The sequence below is a fragment of the Medicago truncatula genome, chromosome 4, assembly GCF_003473485.1.
Source record: "Medicago truncatula cultivar Jemalong A17 chromosome 4, MtrunA17r5.0-ANR, whole genome shotgun sequence".
Lineage (NCBI taxonomy): Eukaryota > Viridiplantae > Streptophyta > Magnoliopsida > Fabales > Fabaceae > Medicago > Medicago truncatula.
This window is the reverse complement of record NC_053045.1, coordinates 3,182,226-3,206,835: the sequence shown is the minus strand read 5'-3', so window position 1 is coordinate 3,206,835 and position 24,610 is coordinate 3,182,226. Positions and strand designations below refer to the sequence as shown.

Below are 24,610 nucleotides of genomic sequence, written 5' to 3'. Positions count from 1 at the left end.
TTCATGTTACAAGTTCAATTTCAATGCTAGCTATTTTATTGGTTATTTGAACTTTTAATTCTTTTTGCCTTTAGATTCCTATCAATCTAATTTGATGTCGATTGCTCTAAATATATTAAGACAAGTAATGTGTAATCCAAGTTTGTAAAAGTTAAAAATTAATTTATATTTGTCTCGGTTTAATACTTTTTTTTTTGCACAAATCAAAATGCTATATATATAAGGAGTGCAAAGAACACCACCGATCAAAGTTTACAGACACAAAAAGCCAACAAAACCACAGCAAAACAGACAAAAATTAGTTGGCACCCATCAAGGTAGCGGAGGTCTCCACCAATCATGATAACAATAACAAAAGGATGTTTGTTTGACTTTCAACCAAAAAAAAGAGAGAAGCTTTACTTTCTCAAAAAGGACCAAAGGAGTAGAACCCGTATTTTTGAAAATACGATTATTACGTTCCTTCCAAATTACCCAGACACAAGCAAATTGGTATCAGTTTAATATTATTTAGTTATTTTAAGATCTTTAAAAATTGGTAAATATTGTCTATATTAAATATTTATTTTCAACACGCACGCGCGCGCGCACACATATGTATATATATTAGAAAGGTCACGCATTAAAGAAGTTGATTATAACAAAAGATTATATACTCTCACAATGTGACAAACCAAAGTTTGATTTCTAGCTGACAAAATACTCATATTTAATTAGTGTCTGAAGCATATCATAGATAATTACTTTTCATTGAGGGAACTTATGAATTTTTTTCTTAATTTTATTTTATTCTCTCTAAACGCACTTAAAATACCTATATTTAAATTTTCTTTTAGGCCTAAAAATACATTTGGTCGGCCCTGTGAGGAATTTCAAATTCACCATCACGTAGGTGAATAAGGAAGTTGGGAGGTTTTTAGAGAAGAACAATGCAAAACTTAGGCCTAAGGGGGGAATGATATCGATTTGGGCCATAACCCAAATCAAGCTAATAAATTTTGGGTCAAAAGAAGTGATGAGGTGGGGTTGATTCTACAAGAGGTGGGGTTCAGTACTTGATTTTCAATTTATTAATGCATGCTATTTTGCTTCCTTATTTTAATTTAGATTAAACATAAGTAGTTATAAAGATCATTGTTTTATGCTACCTTGGACTAGCAATGAGTAATAAATATGAACCATTGGTTCATAATTTCTAGGGCTTGTGTTGACACAAGAATTGTCTGAACCATTGGTTTATAAAATGTCGATTTCAGTATTTGTGTTGGCATCAGTGTCATCTACCTCGCTCTCACCGTCAGAATCATCACTCTCGCTGTCGGAATCCTCACTCTCGCTGCTGTCAGAATCCTCACTCTCGTTTATGTCAGAATCATTACCTTTAGGTTTGTCATCAGAGTTCTGAATATCGCGGTCCTAGAGCAGCGACCACATCATATCACTTGGCAACAAGATTCCAACACATGCATCGTGATCTATTCATGTATTATTAATTTTAAACTCATAGTTGATGTTTAACTTTATTATGAGTGTCCAGTTCTTTTAGATTAGGGGCTTGCTTGATAAACAACTTATTTACAACTTACAACACATACACTTGTCATGATAAACACTCATATATAAGCTTACATAAGTTATTTTTATAACAAATAATCAAATAAAGTTAACTTGTTTTGGTACATGCTACAAGCTGTTTTCATAAGTTATCTTGGAAAATTACAAAATTAAGTTGAAAAAAGCTTATGAAAAATGTCATAAGATGTTTTCAAAAAGTTCACCCAAACAGTCTCACAAAAGTCATGTCAGTAGATGATTTAAATAAACCAATCTAAATAGTCACGTGCACCTGAAATCCCATGCCCTGTAACTTCAGCCATATTCTTCCTCTCTCAGTTTTAGTTTCCTTTTTTCAATGTGTGATGTGAAGAATGATGCATTGCTTTCCATTTTGAAATCCAAGTTCCAATTGAAAGCTAAGTGCTAATTTCTTTTTGGTTATGACATTTGAACCGTGGAATTACATTTGTGAAGATATTTGAATACTGTTTTGACATTATACAATGGTATTAGGAAGTATGAAAACTTCTCTTATTCAATTATGTTATGTTTTGACGAAAACTTAATATAGTATCATTTTTGAATCATAGTGTACATATTTCTTCATAAGCAGAGAAAGTCTTTATGATTTCGGTATCTCACTGAGAGTATGTGCTCGCATTTGTATTTGAGCAATATAAAGAATGATATATCAGTTTTTGAATCTAGTAATATGACAACATCTTTTGAAAAACCGATTATTGTCTTCAGACCATATTTTGAATCAGATGTTAAGCTTAACAAGATATTTATATAAGTTTGCTCGAAAATTTATAATAGTGAGTACATTGATATTTGAATACCAATGGGAGTTGAATTTAGCATAAGTTTACAATGCCACAGAAGTTACAAGGCATGGGATTTCAAGGGCATAGAAGAAGAAGAATATGGCAAGAGAGAGAAAGAAGAAGACACAGAGAGGGAGAGGAAGAAGATAGAAACAAAAGAGTTTTTAATTTCAAATTTCGTCCCTCTGTAATTTTTCGGTTTTGGTTTTGGTCCCTGTAATCTTGTCTAGAATGACACATAAGTCTGTTTTGCCACGTCAGCCGCCGTTAGCCGCATCAGCATTTTTGTAACAGATGCTAACGGGAGGGACGAAAATCAAAACATTTGTAATTTACAGGGATTGTTTTAGAACAAAAAAAGATACAGAGACGAAAATAAAACACACACAAACCTACAGGGACATTGTACATATTTAAGTCTTTATTCAATTAAGACAGAATGTTTAGGAATCTATAAACTGATTTAGGCCTTAAATGATTATGACCATTTTTTTTTTTGGTTACATTATGACCATATATTTTGGGCCTTCACTTAATATTAATTGTCAAAAACAACAATAACTTTATAAATAATTTATTACCGCATTTATTATATTAAGTCTTAACGCACGATTAAATCTTCGATGATCACGAACTTACCTAAGAAATTAGGGTGTTGTGATCAGAGAGGAGAAATATGAGCCAAAAAATAGGTCATAACTATTTTTTTAAGCCATCATAATTCTAAGCATATAATTGTGGTAATTGACCCAATTATTCAAGTAACAAAAGAGAAGTCAACCGAGAATGACCTAATAACTCTTTCTATTGGTTTTTTCAAACCAATTTTATGCCCCGTTCATCCCTTCAATTTACACATCCTAAGTATAATTGATTTGTCAAATTAAAATTGAAACAATTACTCTCGAGACAAACTTATAAATTTTATTAGTTGACGACAATTTAATACACTTGCTAAATTATTCAACACACAACTTTCAAAGAAAATCCCTGTACAACCAATTTTGATCTTTCCACAAACCAAAGTTTGGGGAAGACAGAACTCGAATTAGAATCAAATCACCATATTACTTTGTTAGGTTTTTTTTTTCTTTCTGGTCCGGTGTTAGGTTAACACATATACACACACATATATAATTAATTGATATGTAAAATATTTTACACTATCTGTACATACTCCATCATTCTCAAGTTAGGTGTCCTTTTTACTAATTTTTTTTTTCTCTAATTATTTGTCCCTTATATAATACTAATACATCATTTATTATTCTTTTTCACTGATATACCCTTATTTATTGCATTTCAATAATCTATAACTACTCCCTCCGGTCCTTTATACAATAAACAAAAGACATAAAACATCAAGATCAAGGAAATACATTGAAAATAGTCATCTTCATTTAATACACTTCTACATTTAGAAAAATTCATGAATACCTCTAAATTAATTCTTCTTTATTCTACTAACTTATTTACTTTTAATTTTCTCTCTCATAATAAATAAGGGCACAAATGAAATTTAGCTTCAAACATACTTGAAACTTGGTCAATCTTCTTATAAAAAGGACAAAAAAAATTCTCACTTTTTTTCTAATAAAAAGGACCGGATGGAGTATTACACTAACTATAATTAAGAAACCAAAGATAGAAACATTTTGTTGGAAATTGTGCATTCAATATTTTAGAAATTTAAAATCTTATCTTTTCAAGAAATAATTTATGATTTAATTTCATTTTTAGATTCGGGCACAAGTTAACACTACCATTTGATAAATGATACACATTCTACTATTAATCATTTCTCTAAGGAAAATGCTAACCAATGTCCCAAACACTTTTTAAGGGTCTTAAATGATAAATTTTTATGAAAATATGTATAATCAATGCATTAGAAATCAAAACATACTAACTTTCTTAATGAATAATTTTTAATTTGGAATTGTTAAAAAGTGTCCAAGACACTTGTTAGCAAAACATTTTCCTTAATAATCGTGTAAAACTCAAATAAAACACTTAAAATTTGTTAATAGGACACGACTTTAAAACTGCAATTCCTCAATTATCATCACTTATTGCATGATTATTTTGTTTATTTTAAAACCAATTAAATCATTTTGGGAGAACATAGTTTTGATTTATATATGCAATGATTCTTTGTCATATTTAACTTACCTTATCGTCGAACTCCGGATTAACAAATTTTCTTTCTATGAGAATCAGATTGTTAACATACAAAAACAATTAATTTATTTCAGGCTTAAATGCAATTTCGATCCATTGATTCTCAAAATTGTTAACTTTTGATACCTTTATTTATTTTTCTTTCTAAAACATGTTTTTTGATCCCTCTATTTAAAAAATCAACAATTTTTTTGTTCCCCTCCCCCTCAAGATGATGTGACATGCTCATTAATGACATGGAGCTTGCATGCTCATTTTTTTTAAGGAAGCTTGCATGCTCATTAATGACATGGAGCTTCCATGATAATTGTAATATAATTTAGGCTTAATTGCACTTTTGGACCCATAACTTTCCAAAAGTTGCGGTTACAGACCCTTAACTAAAATAAATACAAAACAAACCCTTATGTTTCCATTTTGTGGCAGTTTTGAACCCCTAGTGGATTGTTGACCTGGTCGTTGCTGACGTGGCACTCACATCCCATTAGTGAGGTGCCACGTGTTTTTTTTTTTTTTTTTTTTTACTTTTTAAAATTCATCCTGTTATTTTTAAATTGGACAACATTAAAAAAATAAATAAAAAGGAAAATAGAAACAACCGTGAAAAAGGAAACCAACTTGGTGCCACAGCCGTGAAAAAATAAAAAGGAAAATAGTGAGGTGCCACAGCCGTGAAACCTCCTCCCTGGATTCTCATCAGTCCAAGAAGTCACCAATGGTGAATCAACACCACAATAACAAACCAACTTGGTTCTGTGATTCAATGTTGACCCACTAACCGATGAAGATGAATATTCAACTATTTTTTGTTTTCAGCAAAAACTAAGTGATTGGAGAAACAAGGACAGAACAAAAGAAACAGAACGATTTCGAAATCGAATTGAGAAGAAAGAAAGGACAACGATTTGAGAAGAAGGAGGATTTTGAGGAGGAAATCGAATGTGAAGGATGAACAAGGACGGCGATTGGAGAAGAAGGTGTTTTTAATCGATTTGCAGATTTGGGAAATTGGGGGTTTTTAAACCCTAATTTCTTTCCAACTAACAGCACGTGACTCTACTTTCTATTTTCCTTTTTATTTTTTTTTATTTTGTCCAATTTAAAATAACAGGATGAATTTTAAAAAGTAAAAAATATAAAAAAATACACATGGCACCTCACTAATGGGATGCTGCCACGTCAGCAACGACCAGGTCAACAATCCACTGGGGGTTCAAAACTGCCACAAAATGGAAACATAAGGGTTTGTTTTGTATTTATTTTAGTTAAGGGTCTGTAACCGCAACTTTTGGAAAGTTAGGGGTCCAAAAGTGCAATTAAGCCTATAATTTATAATTAAAATGACATGAAAATGAGGTGTTAAATGATAAACCATATAAACAATGTCACATAAGCTACATATCGTTAATGAACATGCCACATCATCGTGAGAGAAGGGGGACCAAAAAATTTGTTAACATTTTAAATAGGCGATTAAAAAACATATTTTAGAAAAAGGGTATAAAAAATCAATAATTTCGAAAATAAATGAATATTTTAAAGGACATTGGGCAAATATCTTATTTTGGTGATTAAGTTGTTTCCTAGTATATAATTTTAGTAATTTTTAGTAGAGTATATATTTAGTAATTTGGAGGTTTGAAGTAAGAAGCTTACCTTAAGTACCTACGCCGCGCTCGCATTGCATCTCTTTCTTCTTTGTAGGGTTCCATAAACCCTTCTTCTTCTTCTCTCACTCTCTCTCTGCAACAACAACAACAATGGGTGCTTCACTGCCTCCTAAAGAGGCCAATCTATTCAAGCTTATTGTTGTAAGCTCTCTCTCTCTCTCTCTCTCTCTCTGCTTATTGTTACTCGATCCAACTTTATTCACACTCAATTCCACTTCTTTAAACCCTAGATTCTCACGCTATTCTTGCTAAACTAACAATCTAACCTAATCTTAATTACACTTTAGTTTAGGATTATAGCTTCAATTTACTTGTTTTAACTATTCCGGAATTCATAATTTAAGTTATTGGATTGAGTGTTAGGTTTTTAGTGGTTTCGATTTTTTGTTATTGGGAGTTTGAACTGATATCAGAATCTGTTATAAATTGAGCTTATTTGATGCCTTAGCATTTGAGTTAAAAGGTATCGGAAATAATTTGGCACTTTAGAATTTTAGTTGAGAATAAGGGGAATACACTGTCTGTGTAAATTAGTTTTACACCGTCATCCAACCAGAGCCTTTTATTTCACCACATGATAGCAGTTATTTTAAGATTAAGTTACAAAAGTTGGATGACATGTTAGAATGATGGATTCTCATTGAACACCACTAATTTGAGAAAATCACACAATTCAGTGTAATTATACACGACACATGTCCGACTCTGAGACACGCCTAATCCGAGGAGTGTCCGTGCTTCATAGGTTTTGCCAATGTGTGTGGACTTCTAGCTGACCTAATAACTTGCCGGCTTTGTGCGGCTGTGAGTACTAAAAATAAATTCTGGGAATAGTTATTGCTGTATGGGATTAAAACTTAAAAGATGAAAATTGTTTGGCATTTGTTCTCTCCCTAAGGCAGTGGCTGATTTGTTGCAGTGGTTTCTTTTGAAATTTAGTTTTGTGTATGTTAAAATGTCTGCTTAACGCTCAAAAGTTTATGCAATTCGAATTTGATTAACTTATCTTTAGGATATTTATGTTTGTGAAATGATATTTGATTTTTGGGGTGATGGGTTAATTGTATGATGATGTCATTTGTCCTTGTTCTTATTGCCTGCAGAAATCATATGAAACAAAGCAATATAAAAAGGGCCTCAAGGCGGCTGATGCTATTTTGAAAAAATTTCCAGATCATGGAGGTATACATTTTTTTGGTCTATTCCTTTTTATGCTTTTCTATAGGGTCAGTAGACATTAAGGTCTGTTTAGTTTGCAATTTTTTTTCTATTTTCTTTTCATGCTTTTCTATACTAAATTGTCTCTTTGTTTTAACTTTTGTTCTTGTTCTTTACATAAATGACACTTCATTTGAGCTTTATTGAAATAACTCCTTGTCTTGTCTTGTCTTATATTAGAATCAGTAAAAACAAAACAGAGTTTTTCATTGTTTCTTATATATTAATTATTTCTTATTTTTGAAGTTTTGCATATGAAACAGTATGAGAAAACAAAAAAAGAAGGCTTTCATTGTTTCCTATACAAAACATCGAAAACTAGAAACAATGAAAATACGAACTGGGAATAGAAAATGTTTAATGCTTCCTTCCCAAATTGTTTGAATCATGCAAGAAATGCCATCCTTTTTACATGCAACCTCCCCTATTCTATCTCTCCGCTTTCAGGTGCAGCATATTTGACTCTATTGGTCATGTATATGTATTTTAATATTTATTTATTTGTCTGTTTGTGTAGAAACTTTATCAATGAAGGGTTTAACATTAAATTGCATGGATCGTAAGTCTGAAGCATATGAACTTGTTCGTCAAGGATTGAAGGTCCGTGTGTTGTCTTTTATTTTACTTGATTTATGAATCTTTCAACCATTGTTTGTCAAGTGATCCGGCTTTAATATTGTTCTGGTACAGAATGACCTTAAAAGTCATGTTTGCTGGCATGTTTTTGGTCTCCTTTATCGGTCAGACAGAGAATACAGGGAGGCAATCAAGTGCTACCGAAATGCACTGAGAATAGATCCTGAAAATATTGAAATTCTGCGTGACTTATCACTCTTACAGGTACCATCCTAAACACATTCCATATTTACTTGCTTTTTTATAGTGGTTATGAACTCAGAAAGTATTTGAACATAACACACACAGTGCAATGGATTTAACTTCACATCAGTCTTTTATGTTGGCATGTACTTGAGTCAGAAATCATACTGCCAAGAGTTTGTTTTATTTGTGGATACATCTTCATTTTGTCTTTGGCTTATCTCTTAAGTAGACTAGGTTTTGGTCGCAAGTCATACAAAACGTATTACTGAACAAAAAGTGACTAAGAGATAGGTTAGAGGTAGCAGTTTCTATGGACATATGTCTAAAGGTTTTGAACAAATAAATCTGATTAACAATGTGAGCTACCCATAGACGAATGAGAAAATGTAAAATAATAATGTAGTTTTCAAGGTTTGATGTTTAGAGATCACAGTTCACACACGATTCTCATGTGGTCATTTGAATCTTGATTATCTGCTAGAACTGAAGTTGCACAAAGATAGTTATAGGTGAGTGACTTAGTTTCATAAACCTGTTATATTGAAGAGTGAGCTCTACTGAAATAATTTAATGACAAGAATATTGTAAACTTGATGCTTGAGAGACAACCATCAACCTCTCAATTTAAATACACAAATACAAGAGTGTCATCTCTTAATTTGAGGCATTGAATAATCTAGATTTTGTTACTAGTTATTACTTGTAAAAAAGCCAATGCCTATTTTTTATATTTAAATACAATCAACCATAGTTTATACATCATATACAAGGAGGGAGATAAATTCGGGCTAGGTTGTCAATAGTAGGACCTCAGATTGAGTGAGTAAAAATATCTACTAGCAAATAGTAGAATTCACTTAATTGTAATGATTTTTATAGAGTGAGCATTCTTGCAAATAAACTGGCAATCAATCTCTATGTTTTAATTTGATAATGAAAGACTGGATTACATGAAATGTGCAAGGTTTGCTTGATTGCACTAATAAGACATCTTGGAACTCTGGTTGGGTCTAACACAATCCTAGAAACATAGATTGGCATGAGAATTACATTTGGATCGATAGGAGTATGTATTCATATATTCAAGGAAGGAGATAGGTGGAAAACATCTCAAACATTACAAGTAAAACCTACATTAGGCCTATGGAATATAGTTTACTCTCATTAGCAAATTGAGTTGCAAACACATGTATATTCTTGCACAAAACATTAATTAATGTTAAAGCTTATTGGATCTAGAACCTGTCATGTGTCAATTTATGCTTCTTTCCTTTGTACCAAAAGAGAAGAGTTTGATGTCATTATAGTCTTCAAAAGGGGTGAGTGCTGTCAATTATCTCAAGCAGGCTACAACAAATGTCCAACTCTTCAATAATGCAAAAATTTGAGAGCTTTTCCTAGGAATATCCTACATTATAATAAGATTTGTGTTGCTAATTTTCATACAGCTCACCATTAACTGTGGAGCAAATAAACGCTCTGTTGTTTGTTCTTTTGTACTATGTATCCATCACTTATGAAATAAATATGCACGAGTATAAATCATGATTCTTTTTTATAATGTAATTTGGTCTTACTTATGTGATAGTTCTTTCTACTCTTGACTGACAGGCTCAAATGAGAGATTTATCTGGCTTTGTTGAGACTAGACAACAACTTTTGACTCTTAAGCCAAACCATCGCATGAACTGGATTGGCTTTTCTGTTGCTCATCATTTAAACTCCAAGTATGATATGTATTTATGTTGATCCCCCCCCCCCCCCCCCCCCCCCATTGTTGACAGCTTAAACCGCCTCTATACAAATTTGTCGTAGCATGGTGGTCCTGGAATAATCTTCCCCCATTTTTTTTTTCTTTTCTGAATTTTTGGTGTCCTTGACTCAATATATATAAAGTTTGCCTCTGTTGTACTTATTTTTCCCGTCCATTTTTTTCCTTTTAATGAAAAATGTAAGTGGCAGTTGTATAGTAATTTGCTAGAGTATCCTTATTTTAAGTTAACATAGGAGGTCAGCTAGGTAGATGGTAAAGGGAGGGACATATCAAGATCATCCTGATCTTGAAAGAATACGAGAAGTGCTATGTGATCTATTAGCTAGTTGATAGATGCTATCTTTTATATTTATATCTTAACGTAGATACGGCATTGAGCTCTCAACTTGGCTATAACTTAATACACAAATATAAAGCTTTCATTTTCACAAATGATAATTATGGTATTCTCATTAGTCTCTATTTACTGTGATTTTTGTGCATTTAGTTTTTTTAATCTGGTATTAGAACATAGTGATCAGAGAATAATTTGAGGAGTTTTTAAGAGAATAATTTTATTGGAACCAAATAGCGAAATGGTATATATTTGCCTGTGCAGACTCCTTGATTTCTTTTATTTACCGAAGTTTATGTGGGTCATTTCGTTAGTCTAGTTTTTATATTTATTACAATTAGTTATTGAAATGCAATAAAGATCTTTTGAATGTGTAACAGTGCATCCAAGGCTGTGGAAATTTTGGAAGCATATGAAGGGACTTTAGAAAATGATCATCCTCCAGATAATGAACGGTTGGAGCATGGGGAAATGATTTTATATAAGGTTATACTTCGACAGAATGTTGCATCTGTTTCTTACTGAATTGAATGCTTAATGCTTATTCACATATTTGGTGTCTGATAATGTAAAATCTGGACTCGAAATTTGGTGATCCAGTTTCCCTGCTGATCTATTTAGAAATGTTGACCATTGTTGGATATTAGATAATATGTTACAATATCTTTAAATTATCTTAGTTTATCTCATAAGATCAATTTGTAATCTTAGAGTATCTTAGATTATCTTTTAGGATTAGTTTCTATATTTCTTAGGTATTTAGGATTAGGATTAGGAGTCTTGTATCCCCTATTTGCAAGGATTAGTGTTTAGTTTTTTTTTGCATCAAATTAGTATTAAGGGTTAATTAAGTTTTTAGTCCCTATAAATATTTACAGTTTTGTTTTTAGTCCCTAAAAAATAAAATCACACTTTTTAGTCCTTGTGACATTTTCCTTAAGCATTTTAGGGACTAAAAATGCTTATGGAAAAATTTTATAGGGACTAAAAATGTTGATGGAAAATTTTATAGGGACTAAAAATGTTGATGGAAAATTTTATAAGGACTAAAAAGTGTGATTTTATTTTGTAGGGACTAAAAACAAAACTGTGAATATTTATAGGGACTAAACTTAATTAACCCTAGTATTAAACATATAACACTATAATTATATTTATTCTTATTCTTCTCCTTTTGTCTAAACCCACAACGTCAACAAAAATATTTCTATCAAACCAAGTGATATGGTTGAATATTGGTAAAAAAAAATTGATTATAAAAATGGAAAGGGCACTGCAGTGCTTTACAGCTCCCATCATGGTGGGGTCTAGAGGAGGTTCGCACCCATGTAGGCAGTCTAACCTTGTATTCGAGATACTGATTCTTGAATAAAAGATAACGATAAAACATATGACTAAAGTTAAATTGCATTTGTTGAATGTGAATCTTGTTTTTGCTTTCAGTTCTACTTGTAGATATTTGAGTATGAAATTTTGTACGGTTTGAATGCTGATATTATTTTATATATTTTTATTTATAACTTTTTTTGTGCCAAATATTATTGCACAGATCTCTTTGTTAGAGCAATGTGGATTTCTTGAGAGAGCTCTTGGAGAGTTGCGCCAAAAAGAAACAAAAATTGTATGTGTGCTATTTACTTGGGCAATTTGATAATTTTACATATTATCCATTATACAATAAGTTGTTTGTGATTATGTCTTTTTAGGTTGATAAACTTGCTTTTAAAGAACAAGAGGTTTCACTTCTAGTGAAGCTTGGTCATTTAGAAGAAGCAGAAACGTTATACAGGACATTACTTTCCATGAACCCCGATAATTATAGGTAATAAATACCACTTGCATTTTAGGTCATATTGTCTCAATTGATTAGTCTTTTTAGATGTTTTTCCTTTGTATTTCCCCCCTGATTTTCTTGATTGTTTTTTTACGCTTGAATGGTGTTTGAATTGTCTATACTTTAGTGTCCAATATGACTATGACTACAATTTTTAAGTTTTCAAGAGGTCAAGGCTGACCAATTTAGACGGTTAAATTTGAAAAAGGTGACTAAATATTTTGTTTATACATCTTTCTTTTCGAACTGAGAACTTTATTTAGTATCTGTGATGTGTGTATTCCTTGTTTACCCGATGTTTTACAAGTGGAAGGGTGGGTCTTAAAGATAGATTAGGAGAGATCTCATCTTGTCTACTTTTTCAGAGAAATTAGTTTATTTATATTTTAGCAGCTGCCTTTGTTAAATTGGTGAAGGGATAATTTTGCTACAGTTGCCTTTTTTTGGCTCTCATTGATTTGATAAACTTTTTATTTTGTATTTGAATTGTCAATGATGTGCTTATTTTTATTTACTATACTTGTAGAAGCTAAACATTAGTTCTTGTTTCATGTTAACAATCAGTTACTATGAAGGTCTCCAAAAGTGTGTTGGATTGTATTTAGAAGATGGGAAGTACTCTGCTGATCAAATAGATCAGTTAGTTTTGTTGTATGAAACACTTGGGCAGCAATATAAGTGGTCTTCTGCAGTAAAGGTAACACATTCATTGTTGTTAATTTGTTATTGCTAGTCATTTATACTTTTTTGTTTAACACCTTTACTTAAAAGTTTATCAATCATCTTAATATTTTGCTGTATAATCCATGTAAGACATTTTAAGTACTTATTTTTTCTGTGGAAATAGTTTTCTAATATATATAAATATAACTATTAATGTGTTGCTGATAGTGTTTTTGGAGGCAGGGATTTCATTGTTTCATGCTTTATGTTAAATGTCGCCAAAACTTGAATCGAATATCCATAAATAAGCCTAAAGAGTGCGGTCATAATGTCTTAACTTTCGGTTTGGATGGAGAATTCAAACAACTTAGGAAATTTAAAATACAGGGATATTGAATTACAAAAATTTAATTACTTTCATCTGCAGAATCATTTGTTTGGATTTTCACGTATGCTATTGAATAACTAGAAGTTGCTAACTACTGTGAGTTGAAATTGGTCCTGGTCCTCATCACACATGAATCTCAATGTGAACGTCCGTTATAGAATGTATAGGCTTATTTTTAGGCAGTTGTTTGATGGCACTCAAACCACGTTTGAATGGGTAAAATCCAGTTTCGGTGCTAGGAAACAGCTCCCAAACACATGCCTAAGTCTGCAGGTCGATCTACATTTCGTTCCTGCATGTTTAGCCATAATTCCTACTCAGACCGTGCCATATCACCTTTTGTTTAGGAGATAATGTTTAAGGTGAAAGTGAGAGATATATATTGTAAGAGAGGTGCCATTTTGTGGGGAGTGCAAGGAAAATTTGAGAGACTGGGGAGATATGAAATCTTAGGAGAGAAATGCAATTTATCTGAACAGGAGAGTAGGGATATGCAACTCAAACCGAGAATTAGAGGAGGATTTCACAAGACTATTGTGTGGGTGTTTTGCAGTGTTAAACACTACATTGCAGCCTATGGTGCTGCCATGGCATCCCATCACAAGCCGGCTATGTCAGTTGTCAAAAAAATCTGCCAAGCCACTGCGGCCATTTAACAACACTGGTATTTTGAATACTTCAATTTTAGTAATTAAAACTTCAGAATTTTTGAAACTCTCGTACCAAATATCCAAACAAGGTATTTTATGACAGTATTTAAATCCTCTAAAAATTACATTTCCACATGACCACCCCCTTCCGACCTAACTAAAGATGGCCGATTATATGATATATACTACTTGCAAAACACTGGAAGAATACTCAAGAGAAGATGTGGCGGCGTAGGGACACTGGCAGGATCCAAGAGGGTGGCAGTACGTGTGGCTGGGAGAGGGGCTTCCTCGAAGATGTGGCTGTGGGTTGGAGGGAAAAGGGGGACAGAAGCTGAGAGAGCAGGAGGATAAGAGAAAGAGAGAGAGGTCTGTAAATAAAATATTTGAAAAAAATAAAATTCGCCTGTGGTAAGATACTGATCCACTGTTTTAAAATAGTATACTCTATACGTAGCTCCTAAAGAAGTATCCTATTTTTGCTGACATCTTCATAGATCAATGTATTTGCACTGTGCTTCTTCTAGAATCTTATATAGAACGGGCAAATGTTTGGTGTTCTACTGATGTATTTCCTAAGTTAAGTGGTACTATTGGATGTATTTGCACTGTGCTTCTTCTAGAATCTTATATAGAACGGGCAAATGTTTGGTGTTCTATTGATCTATTTCCTAAGTTAAGTGGTACTATTGGAGTTCACAATTGTTTTGGACTAAATTCATTCTTTAGTGGATCTTTTTGTTTGCCAGAGAATACCCCTGGATTTTTTACAAGGTGACAAATTTCGAGAAGCAGCAGAAAATTATATTAGGCCTCTCTTAACTAAGGTATACAAAGTTCCTTTTCATATTTTATGTGCCTTTTTTAGTTGTTTCAAAATTAATTGGAATTTCTCTGTTGTTTCTAGGGAGTCCCATCTCTGTTTTCGGATCTTTCTTCTTTGTACACTCATTCTGGGAAGGTCAGTTTTATCACTTGCATTTCTACTATTTAAATTGTTTGGGATTTCACGGTTGACTTTTTCGGCCATTATGTATGTATTATGATATGATGGCACAAACTACTGATTCCGCGGTTTCTAAGTTAATTTTCTTTATTTTATTTAAACTTTGTCTAGGCAGATATTTTGGAACAACTCATTCTTGAGTTAGAACAGTCAATTAAGACGTCAAGCCAATATCCTGGGAGGTAAAATACTTGTTAGGTTTTTTTTTTGGTAACATGTGAAATAAGTAAAATGTTCATATGATGCAAAGACCATCTTGGATCTCTCTTGGTTAACTCTTGAATAAAGGGAAGAAACCTGCAAAGGAAGCATACATGTCCACTATTTTTGTAGAATTTCCATGGAATAACCTTGAGCAGAGCACCCAAGAGAAACAATGATCGTAATTGTATTCCAATGTCAAATGAATGACAATGAACGTTCTAGTTGCTACTTTTGTATTATATAAATAACCATTGTCTCTCTTTTATACAGTACGGAGAAAGAGTCCTCTTCAACTCTTTTGTGGACTTTATTTTTCCTGGCTCAGGTTCGTGGCTATAGTTTGATATTTAGATTCATTTCAAGCTTCCTTTCACTAATAAATTTGTATTGGTGCAGCATTATGACAGACGTGGCCAATATGAGACTTCTCTTTCTAAAATCGAAGAGGCTATAGAACACACACCTACTGTTATTGATCTATATTCTTTCAAGGTCTGTTCAGAGTTATGAGCACCATTCTGCTTGTTATTTTTTCTGTCGTTTTTCTGTTATATTATAAAGCTTCATACTATTGTAGTTAAGCGAATACCGTTACAGATTAAATGACTCTTAACTATCGTTTGACTGATTAACTTTTAGAATTTCTGTGACACAATTTGTGCAGAATGTAAACCACTGCTCAGCGTGAGTTTTAGACATTTGGTCAGCATTGTCACATAAGTTATTGCCGTTATTCTGTGTGATGCCTTTGCGCTCAAAAGCCTTTTTTTGATTAATTTTGCATTGTTGCCTTGTAGTTTCTACTTTCTATCATGTTGCTTAACTCATTTCAGAATGCTTAAATGCCATATAATTTATCAATTTTATGTTAATAGAAAAACATAAGGTAATTCTGCTTAGTAAAGCTTTGTTTTTGAATATTAACTTTTGTTGAAATTGGGCGACTCATCCTTACAAAACCGACTTTTAAGGTGAGGAGTGCATCCTCTTTATAAACTCTCATCAAGAGTCCTATCTATCCAATGTGGGACTTGGGTTTTTCCCAATTCACCCCCCTCATGCCCAGCACTATTGAGCTTGGTGCGTGTATATAAACGGTGGGTGGCCCGATCGACAGACTCCAATAACTTTTAAATATGAACGACATAAGGAAGCACTTCAATCTTAAAATGAAACTTTGCTATGCTCGAGTGCAAGCACAATATTGTTGAAACTCAAAGCAAGTCAGATGACCAAGTCTCTTGTGTGTGAAGAGTATAAATGGATAAAATGAATTGAAACTGAGATTGGAATTCCTGGTGCTTTTCTCAACAGTTAATAACAACATTGAAAGAATTTTGATTGTCTTTGTATAACAGAGTCGGTTACTGAAGCATGCTGGTGATTTGAATGCTGCTGCTGCATTTGCAGATGAAGCAAGGCTTATGGATCTTGCTGACCGTTATGTTAATAGTGAATGTGTTAAGCGCATGCTGCAGGCTGATCAGGTTTTTGTTTTTAATTGCATTATATTTATATATCAGCTAATAGGCATATTCATTTGAGCGATTGTCTTGTTTCACTTTTCTGATTGATGTATTTATATTTCCTTTGCTATCAAGGTGGATTTGGCAGAAAAAATTGCTGTATTGTTCACAAAAGAGGGGGATCAACATAACAACCTTCATGATATGCAATGCATGTGGTTAGTATACCGCGATGTTTTAATGTTCTTCACATTCAGTTTGTGGCTTATTTTCTTAATGTATGTTGTAATATCTGTACTTGCAAGGTATGAGCTGGCCTCAGGTGAAAGCTTTTTCCGCCAGGGCAATCTTGGGCGGGCTCTCAAGAAATTTTTAGGAGTGGAGAAGCATTATGCTGATATTACTGAGGACCAATTTGATTTTCATTCATACTGCTTAAGGAAAATGACTTTGCGTTCTTATGTTGACATGCTTAAATTTCAAGACCAATTGCACTCACATCCCTATTTTCATAAAGCAGCAGCAGGAGCCATCAGGTGAATATCATGTCCATGTCTTTTTTGTTCGTACGCTGTTTTAATACATGGGTTGTTATGTTTGGTAGTGTTACTGTTGGCAATGCCTTGTGGTTAAATGGCTTCTGTACATGCATGAGAATTGAGATCCTGTCACAAATACACACGAGAAGCAATGTGCACATGGAAAGTAAATTTGTGATTGTTAGATCTTTCTTTTGTGATGTTTCTAACTTTCTGTGCTTCACAGTTCTTGTGAGGTTTAGTGTTCTCTGAAAAATGCTTCAAGTTTGGCGTGGGTTTATAGTTTATGACCTAAACAACACTCCTTAAGGATTGCTATGACTATTCTGCATACACATAATAATATAATAGTTAAGACAATTTACTTCTGATTCTGTATTTATGATATGATGATTGTGTTGTTTTGAGCTGCAGGTGTTATATTAAGTTGCATGATTTTCCCCCAAAGTCTACAACAGAGGAAGATGAGCACATGTCAAATTTGCTTCCTTCTCAGAAAAAGAAATTGCGACAAAAGCAAAGAAAGGCAGAAGCAAGAGCTAAGAAAGTATTGTAGTCATGCCCACAGCTTCAAGTAACTTAATGCAGTAAATCCTTTAACGTTGCTCATCCTTTTGTTCTATCTTGTTTTCAGGAGGCAGAAGAAAAGAACGAAGAGTTAAATTCTAGCGTGGTATCGAAGTCTGGGAAACGACCTGTAAAGCCTGTTGATCCTGATCCACATGGGGAGAAGTTATTACAGGTAAATTTTGATGTCTTTAATGACCATTGGTATTCCAATAAAGTTGTGTTTTGCTTTTTTATGCAGAAAATTAAAAAATTTCTCCTAGGATTCTTGCAGAAGATAGTTAACCATAAGTGACCACTATTGCAGTTGTCCCCTTGCATATTGGCTTTTTGCAACTGTAGATGGTTTGATATTATAGAGGGTTTGAATTCAGTTTGGAATATATGAAAAAGATCTTAATATCTAATCTAAATTGTACAGTACATTAGGATACTTTATATTATCATTATCCCTTAGGATTAGTTTCCTTCTTTGTTTCCTTAGTTAATGACGATTTGGAGTCTAGTATTAGGCAATTGGCATAAGTGAGTTCGTGCTTTGTATTCTGCAGCAACATTCAACATATTATTCGCATTTTGTCATTCTAATTTGATTTTTCTTAGTTTTTTATTTTCCCTCCCTCCAAACCTTAAGATTGAATCCTACAAGTTCAACAATGTAAATATGAATCACGACATTCTTAGTTTCTCTGCAAATAGTACTTTTCTTTCTTTCAATAAGTATTATATTGAATTTGGAAGTTAAAATGGTGTACTAAAAAATACCAATGCTTGACATATTTATCAAACTTGTTGGACTCTGCATAATGGATATAAAAGTCAGGTTTATAAAAGACTCTGCATAATAGATATAAAAGTCAGGTTTATAAAAGACTAATTTTAATGTTAGAATGTGTTTTACTGTAGTCATTATAATTGTTAGTACTGATATATATCTGTCTCTTGTGTGTTTTTCCATGCTTAGGTTGAAGATCCATTGTCCGAAGCTGTTAAATACTTGAAGTTGCTGCAGAAGAATTCACCCGATTCATTGGAAACACATTTGCTCTCTTTTGAATTATATACAAGGAAACGGAAAATTTTGCTTGCCTTTCAGGTACGTAGAGGCCAGTAACTTATTTTATTAGGCATCATTTTTGTTTAATGAACAGCTTATTTTGACTATTTGAATTATTTATTCTTACCCTTTCTTCTTTACCATTTTAGAATATGATGCCAATCTAATGTGTTTTCTTCTGTATCTTTGGAGTTGTAGGCTGTAAAGCAGTTACTGAGGTTGGATGCTGACCACCCTGATTCTCATCGTTGCTTGGTATGGTATCTCTTCTGAAAGAGCAAATTAGTTCCATTTGATTGGGAGAGTTATTTTGATGATATTTTTCACAACAAAGCTATAATTATTCAGATTTATTCCATCTTTGCATAGCAGTCATCTTTGTTAATTTGTTACACTTCAAAATTGTTTAAATATCGCAATTATTTGAAACACATGTGGTAGATTAGGCAATCTGAGAAAAATAATTTTGCATTTGCAGACTTTTCCTGGTCTGTTATTCAATTTCTATATTCTCATGCATAGGATACAATTTGTTTTCTTTATTCCTGTGATTTCTTCTTTCCTCCATCACACACATACACAAGTACAAATTCACTTTCTGCTCAAATTTGTTTGTCCATATGTTGCAGATTAAATTTTTCCATCAATTGGGTTCCATGAGCACTCCTGTAACTGAAAGCGAGAAACTGATATGGAGTGTCTTAGAAGCCGAGCGCTCAACTATTAGGTTCTTGATGCCTCAATTTTTTACTTATGTCTTCCTTTCATTCATTTTGGATTATGATTTAATTTTTACTTTATATGTTTGTTCCTTTCTTGCAGTCAGCTGCATGAGAAATCTCTTTTCGAAGCAAACAATGCTTTCCATGACAATCATAAAGGTTATCCTAGTAAACATTATCAGCTACGTAGTATCACATACATTTCAAGTTTCTTTAGGGAAAATTTATATTGTTTCTCTGTTGTTTGCAGATTCTTTGATGCATAGAGCAGCTTTTGCGGAAATCTTGTACATTTTGGATTCTAATAGAAAGTCTGAGGCTGTCAAATTGATTGAAGATTCAGTAAATAATACTGTGCCAAGGTAATGTTTTACAACATCTTGCCACATACTCAATAAACTTCTCATGTCAATGAAGTTTTGGATTGAGAAAGCACTATATACATCTGACATTGCTTGACTAACTGTGACTTGAGAAAATAATTCATCATCTCATTCCACTGGAGTGGTGGCTTACCAGCTAACCTCATTTATAGCATGGAGAGTGTCGAATATCCCACATTGATTAAGAATAAAGATATGATTCTGGCCGATTTATAAGGCTTGTGTAATCCTCACCTTGCAAGCTAATTTTGTGGTGTTCAGTTAGACCCTAAGTTCTAATTCTGAGAAGTCTCACATATTGACTAGAGATGTGGCCTAGATAATATTTGAGGCTTGGACAGTTCTCGACTTACAAGCCAGTTTTGTGGGAATTGCCTTAGGTTAGTTGTCTTGGAAGATTTATTTTTGGTCTAACTGTCTTAGGTCACTTGTTGACCAAAGGAAAAGAGGAGGAGGGGGGGCGGGGGGTTGAAATAATCATCCTCCTGTGTTCGCGGATGGAGATAAAATCAAATAATGCATAACATACTACTGACAAATTATTTTAAAAAAAAAAAAATCCTCCATGACGCCATATAATAAAATAGCAAGGTTCAAGGGGAGGGGCGTGTGTATTGGTGCCTATCTATGTGTAATTATATATATCCCATAAATTTTTGAACTTTGTCTTGTAAGGGTTTATGTTTGTATGACAGCAAGTGCTTCCCAAGCTTAAGCTCCTTGTTTTCCTTTTAGTTTCATTTTTTGCTTTTGAATCTGAGTAACAGACATTAAATGGTTCCTTAAATTCTTCGTCTAGAAATGGAGCAATTGGACCAATCGGGGAATGGAAACTTGAAGACTGTATTGCAGTTCACAAGCTTCTTGGAACAGTACTTGTTGACCAAGATGCGGCATTGAGTAAGTATATCTGCGACTTTTAGTTACTTGATGTTTGCCATAGATGGTCCTTTTCCTGTGCCAAAATTTTCTGTTTGTGGGACATTAAAAATGTTGTGGTTGCTCTGAAGTAAACACAATTATATTTTTTCAGGGAAAAGTGGATAAAGATAAAATAAATTGTTTGTAACTTTGGCACTATTTGCGGATGGGGCTGAGTTGCACTCAAATTTATAATTTTTTGAAGGTTTTTTACAAATAAGGAAATTTTGGTACTTAAATTTCTGATACTTTATCTTTATTATGTTCTCTATTTTTGCAGGGTGGAAAGTGCGTTGTGCAGAGTACTTCCCTTATTCAACTTACTTTGAGGGAAGGCACAGCTCTGCCTCTCCCAACTCGGCCTTTAGTCAGTTACGAAAGAACTCAGAAAATGATGGTCCTAACCATTCAGTTGATAATCAAAATGTGGGTTCTACCACATCGAATGGGAGAGCATTCGAAAATCTCACCATCTCATAAATACAATCATGAAGCTAACAGATATGTGCAAACGACTTGGTTTGGGTGCTTGGTAAACCAAACTGCAATTTACGCTCCCAGAAATGACCATGATGCTGTTTGCATCATGTCTCACAGTTTTGGTTCCTGCTATGGCAAATTCTACACGTTCTACCTCCCATATGTGAAATCTATTCAGTTTGCAAATGTGTATAATTTTACTTCAAATAATGTTTTATAATTGGTTCTCTTTTATTTGCTCACCCTTTTTCCTGGGAGGTGGTAGAGGGGCTCCATGGATTTGCTCTATTGTCTGAGGTTATCATTTTAGTTGCTGGGAGAGGCTACACAATTTTTAGGCTTCTGGTTTTGCATCCAACCAACATAAATCAGGGAGAGCATGTTGTATCTTTCCTATTTTATCATGTATAAGCATTAAATTATGTTGAAATTTTGCTACGAGATGCTGGAATGACAGCTTTAGTTACAAAAAGGATTTAGTTTAGTACTCTGTTGTATTATAGATGGTGTTTTAATGTCTGTGCAGAACGGAATGAACTAATTTGGTTCTGTTTTGATGAATGAAGTTTAAACTCCTTGTTTGGTCTGTTTTGAAAATGCTGTCTGTTTATATTTTAAGGTAAAATGCATATAACATTTGACACCACAATGTTTTGTAGTGCTTTTATATAGCTATAAACTTGTAAGGATTGATAAGGACCCGCGTCCTGGGAATATATAGTCATAATTTGTATCATTAATAGAATAACAATCACCAATAATAGATAATTACGTGTTTGAATTCAATCAATTATAGGGTGTTTGGATTTTATGGGTGATATATATGATATGATAGCACAAAGGAATTTCGATCAATTAAAGATAACCAATACACGTTCGGTGACTTTTCTATCCAGATCTACAACCAATTTCTTAAGATTTGATTCGATTATTGATTAAATTTCTTAATCTCATATTTAACTAATTAAGCGTATACTCGTTTCAACAATTTTCTACTGCAACAAGATTATCAGAGTATAAAAATAATCAAGGCTATACAGTTTACAAAATCGAAATATTTAGCCTAAGATTTAGCACCATGAATCCTATATTATCGAAATTCATTCTAGTGACTATATTTTTCTTAATAGAAGTTTCACATTGCTTAGTTTAGGCATATTATTTTTCAACATTATATTAAGGAGTGTTCATGTCTCTTTTCAAAGTACCCATGTATTGCGCAACTTCTCAGATCAATTTCTGTTCCCCCTCCTTTTGCTCGAAACATTTTTTAGTCAAGTTCTCTCTTGTTCTTTCTATCTCTTAGATAAATTTGTCACTTTGGAGAAATTATGTCTCTTCGGAGAAATATTGTTCGTACGGAAAAATTGTCTCTTCGAGAAAGTTGTCTTGTAGAAGAAATATTGTCCCTTCGATCTACACTGTGATCATAATAGCATTGCCCATTTATTACATAGATTGGTCATAGCGTCCTTGTCCCTTAAGTTTAATAGTGGTTCTAGTACCATATTAGAGTATATACTTGGCTGGATATTCTCATCCTTTAAACTAGTTTTTAGAAGTTAGATCCAAACTCATTTAACAAGACAACACTGCTTATGACTTGTTTGGTAGATCTTTATCATTCTCCACATTAGATTGCCATTTTAATCTTTAATGTAATTTGTAAAAAAACAAACAAACAATGTGATCCAGGTAATATAACAGGGAACAACTGACATCAAGTGGGACTCCATGTGGGGGCTTATATGGTGAAGTTGAAGCTCAGGGCAAAGTCGTAGTTGAAAAATATCTGCTCGGTTGGGAAGGAACATATTTGTTCTAATCAACAATGTTTGATCAATATCAGTTACCTCCCAACATTTTATTTTATACACACGTATATGTTCTAATGTTCACCTAGCAAGTTCCATAAACACCTGCTCCTGGCTACATATCTTGTATATATAGTACTCAACATATCAACCATGTGGCCCCTATATATATCCGTAAACATGACTTTCACACATTTAATGCAAAAGAAGAAAACTTCTCAATTCTCATTTTAAGACATTTCAATGCATTTGTGTGTGAAATTCATTTTATTTTTGTTGACAAAATGCATGTGATAAAATTATACAACAACCACTAAAACATTTTACATTAAGAAAATATAATAACTATATATGAAATATATTTATTTATAGAGTGTATGTTTTTCAAATCTTATGGTGGCAAATCTTGCAAGAAGCACTTCATCATCAGTATAACTTTCACAAAAAACCATGGCAAACAATTTATTCATAGTCATGCATATGTAGAATTTGTATATGATTTGTTGCAAATTCATATTTGGATGAGATAAGATAAAACAGTGTTTACCAAGTATAAACATTATGTGAAGTACAATTTAGTTAGTTCTAAGGGTTTGATCTAATAGTAAAAAGCAAGACCTTCAAGATAAGATAAAAAAAAAGTATATATGTATATATATTTGTGTGTATGTATTGTTTTTATGCATGTGTGCATGCATGCACATGTTATTTATAATGCATTCAAGATTTGCTGAACCAATTGTTATCAGCTCACTAACCCAAATTCTAAGAGAACCTAAACATGAGGTGAACTAGTTCATTGATGTTTTATAGACATACAGTGACCAGTAATAGCAACACAATTTTATGGTTTGAATCAATCTGAACCATTGGATTCATTTACTTCGTGAATGCGTCCAAATTAGATTATTAAGAATCCTAACACAAGAAGGACATACTCAACTCAAGCAATTATGCTTTGTCAAAACAAAAAAAAAACTCGAGCAATTATGGAAAATGCGTAAAAAAAAAATTTTGGTTAAAAACGGAAAAGTAATCATGTGAGCTTGCCGAAAGAGGAAGTATAGTTTCCAAATTCTTGTTTTTGGTCGTACAAATGATTGTTGTATAGCCATAATTCTTTTTCTAATTCCTTTTGTTAGATGTCACTCACACTCCATACTTTGATGTTTTAGCCTTTAATTTTGTTTCAAAGCTGTTGAATTTTTAAATTCCCAATGTCTAAATTATGTTAATTTTTCGAAAGTGAGAAAGAAAGAACTTGTTTGATAGATACCCTTGTTGAAATTTGGGATCTAACTTAACCTTACAAAACTGACTTATAAGGTGAAGATTGCATCTTTATATACTCTTCTCAGAAGTCTTATTTATCTGATGTAAGACTTGAGTTTTTCCCAATAACCCTGTCATAACGTGGTAAATGCAAATTTGAATCCAAGGTGGAAAATATCTATTTTTACCTACATAGTGATTTTGTCTTTGATCCTCGCTAATGTTTTTGTTACTTTTTGATATGTTGGTGATTGGTTTGTA

At 32.9% G+C, this 24,610-nt stretch overlaps 1 protein-coding gene across 1 annotated transcript; it reads left to right on the top strand.

The window, feature by feature from the left end:
• The first annotated feature begins 6,210 nt into the window (after nucleotides 1–6,210).
• LOC25491380 (N-terminal acetyltransferase A complex auxiliary subunit NAA15) lies at nucleotides 6,211–21,860 on the top strand. The gene is made up of 26 exons (XM_013599280.3): nucleotides 6,211–6,376; nucleotides 7,339–7,417; nucleotides 7,971–8,053; nucleotides 8,144–8,293; nucleotides 9,887–10,002; nucleotides 10,764–10,869; nucleotides 11,933–12,004; nucleotides 12,090–12,205; nucleotides 12,782–12,914; nucleotides 14,668–14,745; nucleotides 14,826–14,879; nucleotides 15,036–15,106; nucleotides 15,399–15,453; nucleotides 15,525–15,620; nucleotides 16,487–16,615; nucleotides 16,730–16,812; nucleotides 16,900–17,130; nucleotides 17,548–17,680; nucleotides 17,768–17,875; nucleotides 18,665–18,796; nucleotides 18,956–19,012; nucleotides 19,387–19,484; nucleotides 19,580–19,638; nucleotides 19,730–19,841; nucleotides 20,662–20,762; nucleotides 21,064–21,860. The coding sequence occupies exons 1-26, from the start codon at nucleotides 6,326–6,328 to the stop codon at nucleotides 21,261–21,263; spliced, it is 2,703 nt and encodes a 900-aa protein (XP_013454734.1). The 5' UTR covers nucleotides 6,211–6,325; the 3' UTR covers nucleotides 21,264–21,860.
• Nucleotides 21,861–24,610: the final 2,750 nt, after the last annotated feature.

Excerpts from the sequence above, each read along its gene's own strand:
- LOC25491380 (XM_013599280.3), top strand. The coding sequence starts at position 6,326 with ATGGGTGCTTCACTGCCTCCTAAAGAGGCCAATCTATTCAAGCTTATT. Across the intron at positions 14,880-15,035 it reads TGTACACTCATTCTGGGAAG|GCAGATATTTTGGAACAACT; the intron begins GTCAGTTTTATC and ends AACTTTGTCTAG. Across the intron at positions 17,876-18,664 it reads ATGGGGAGAAGTTATTACAG|GTTGAAGATCCATTGTCCGA; the intron begins GTAAATTTTGAT and ends TTCCATGCTTAG.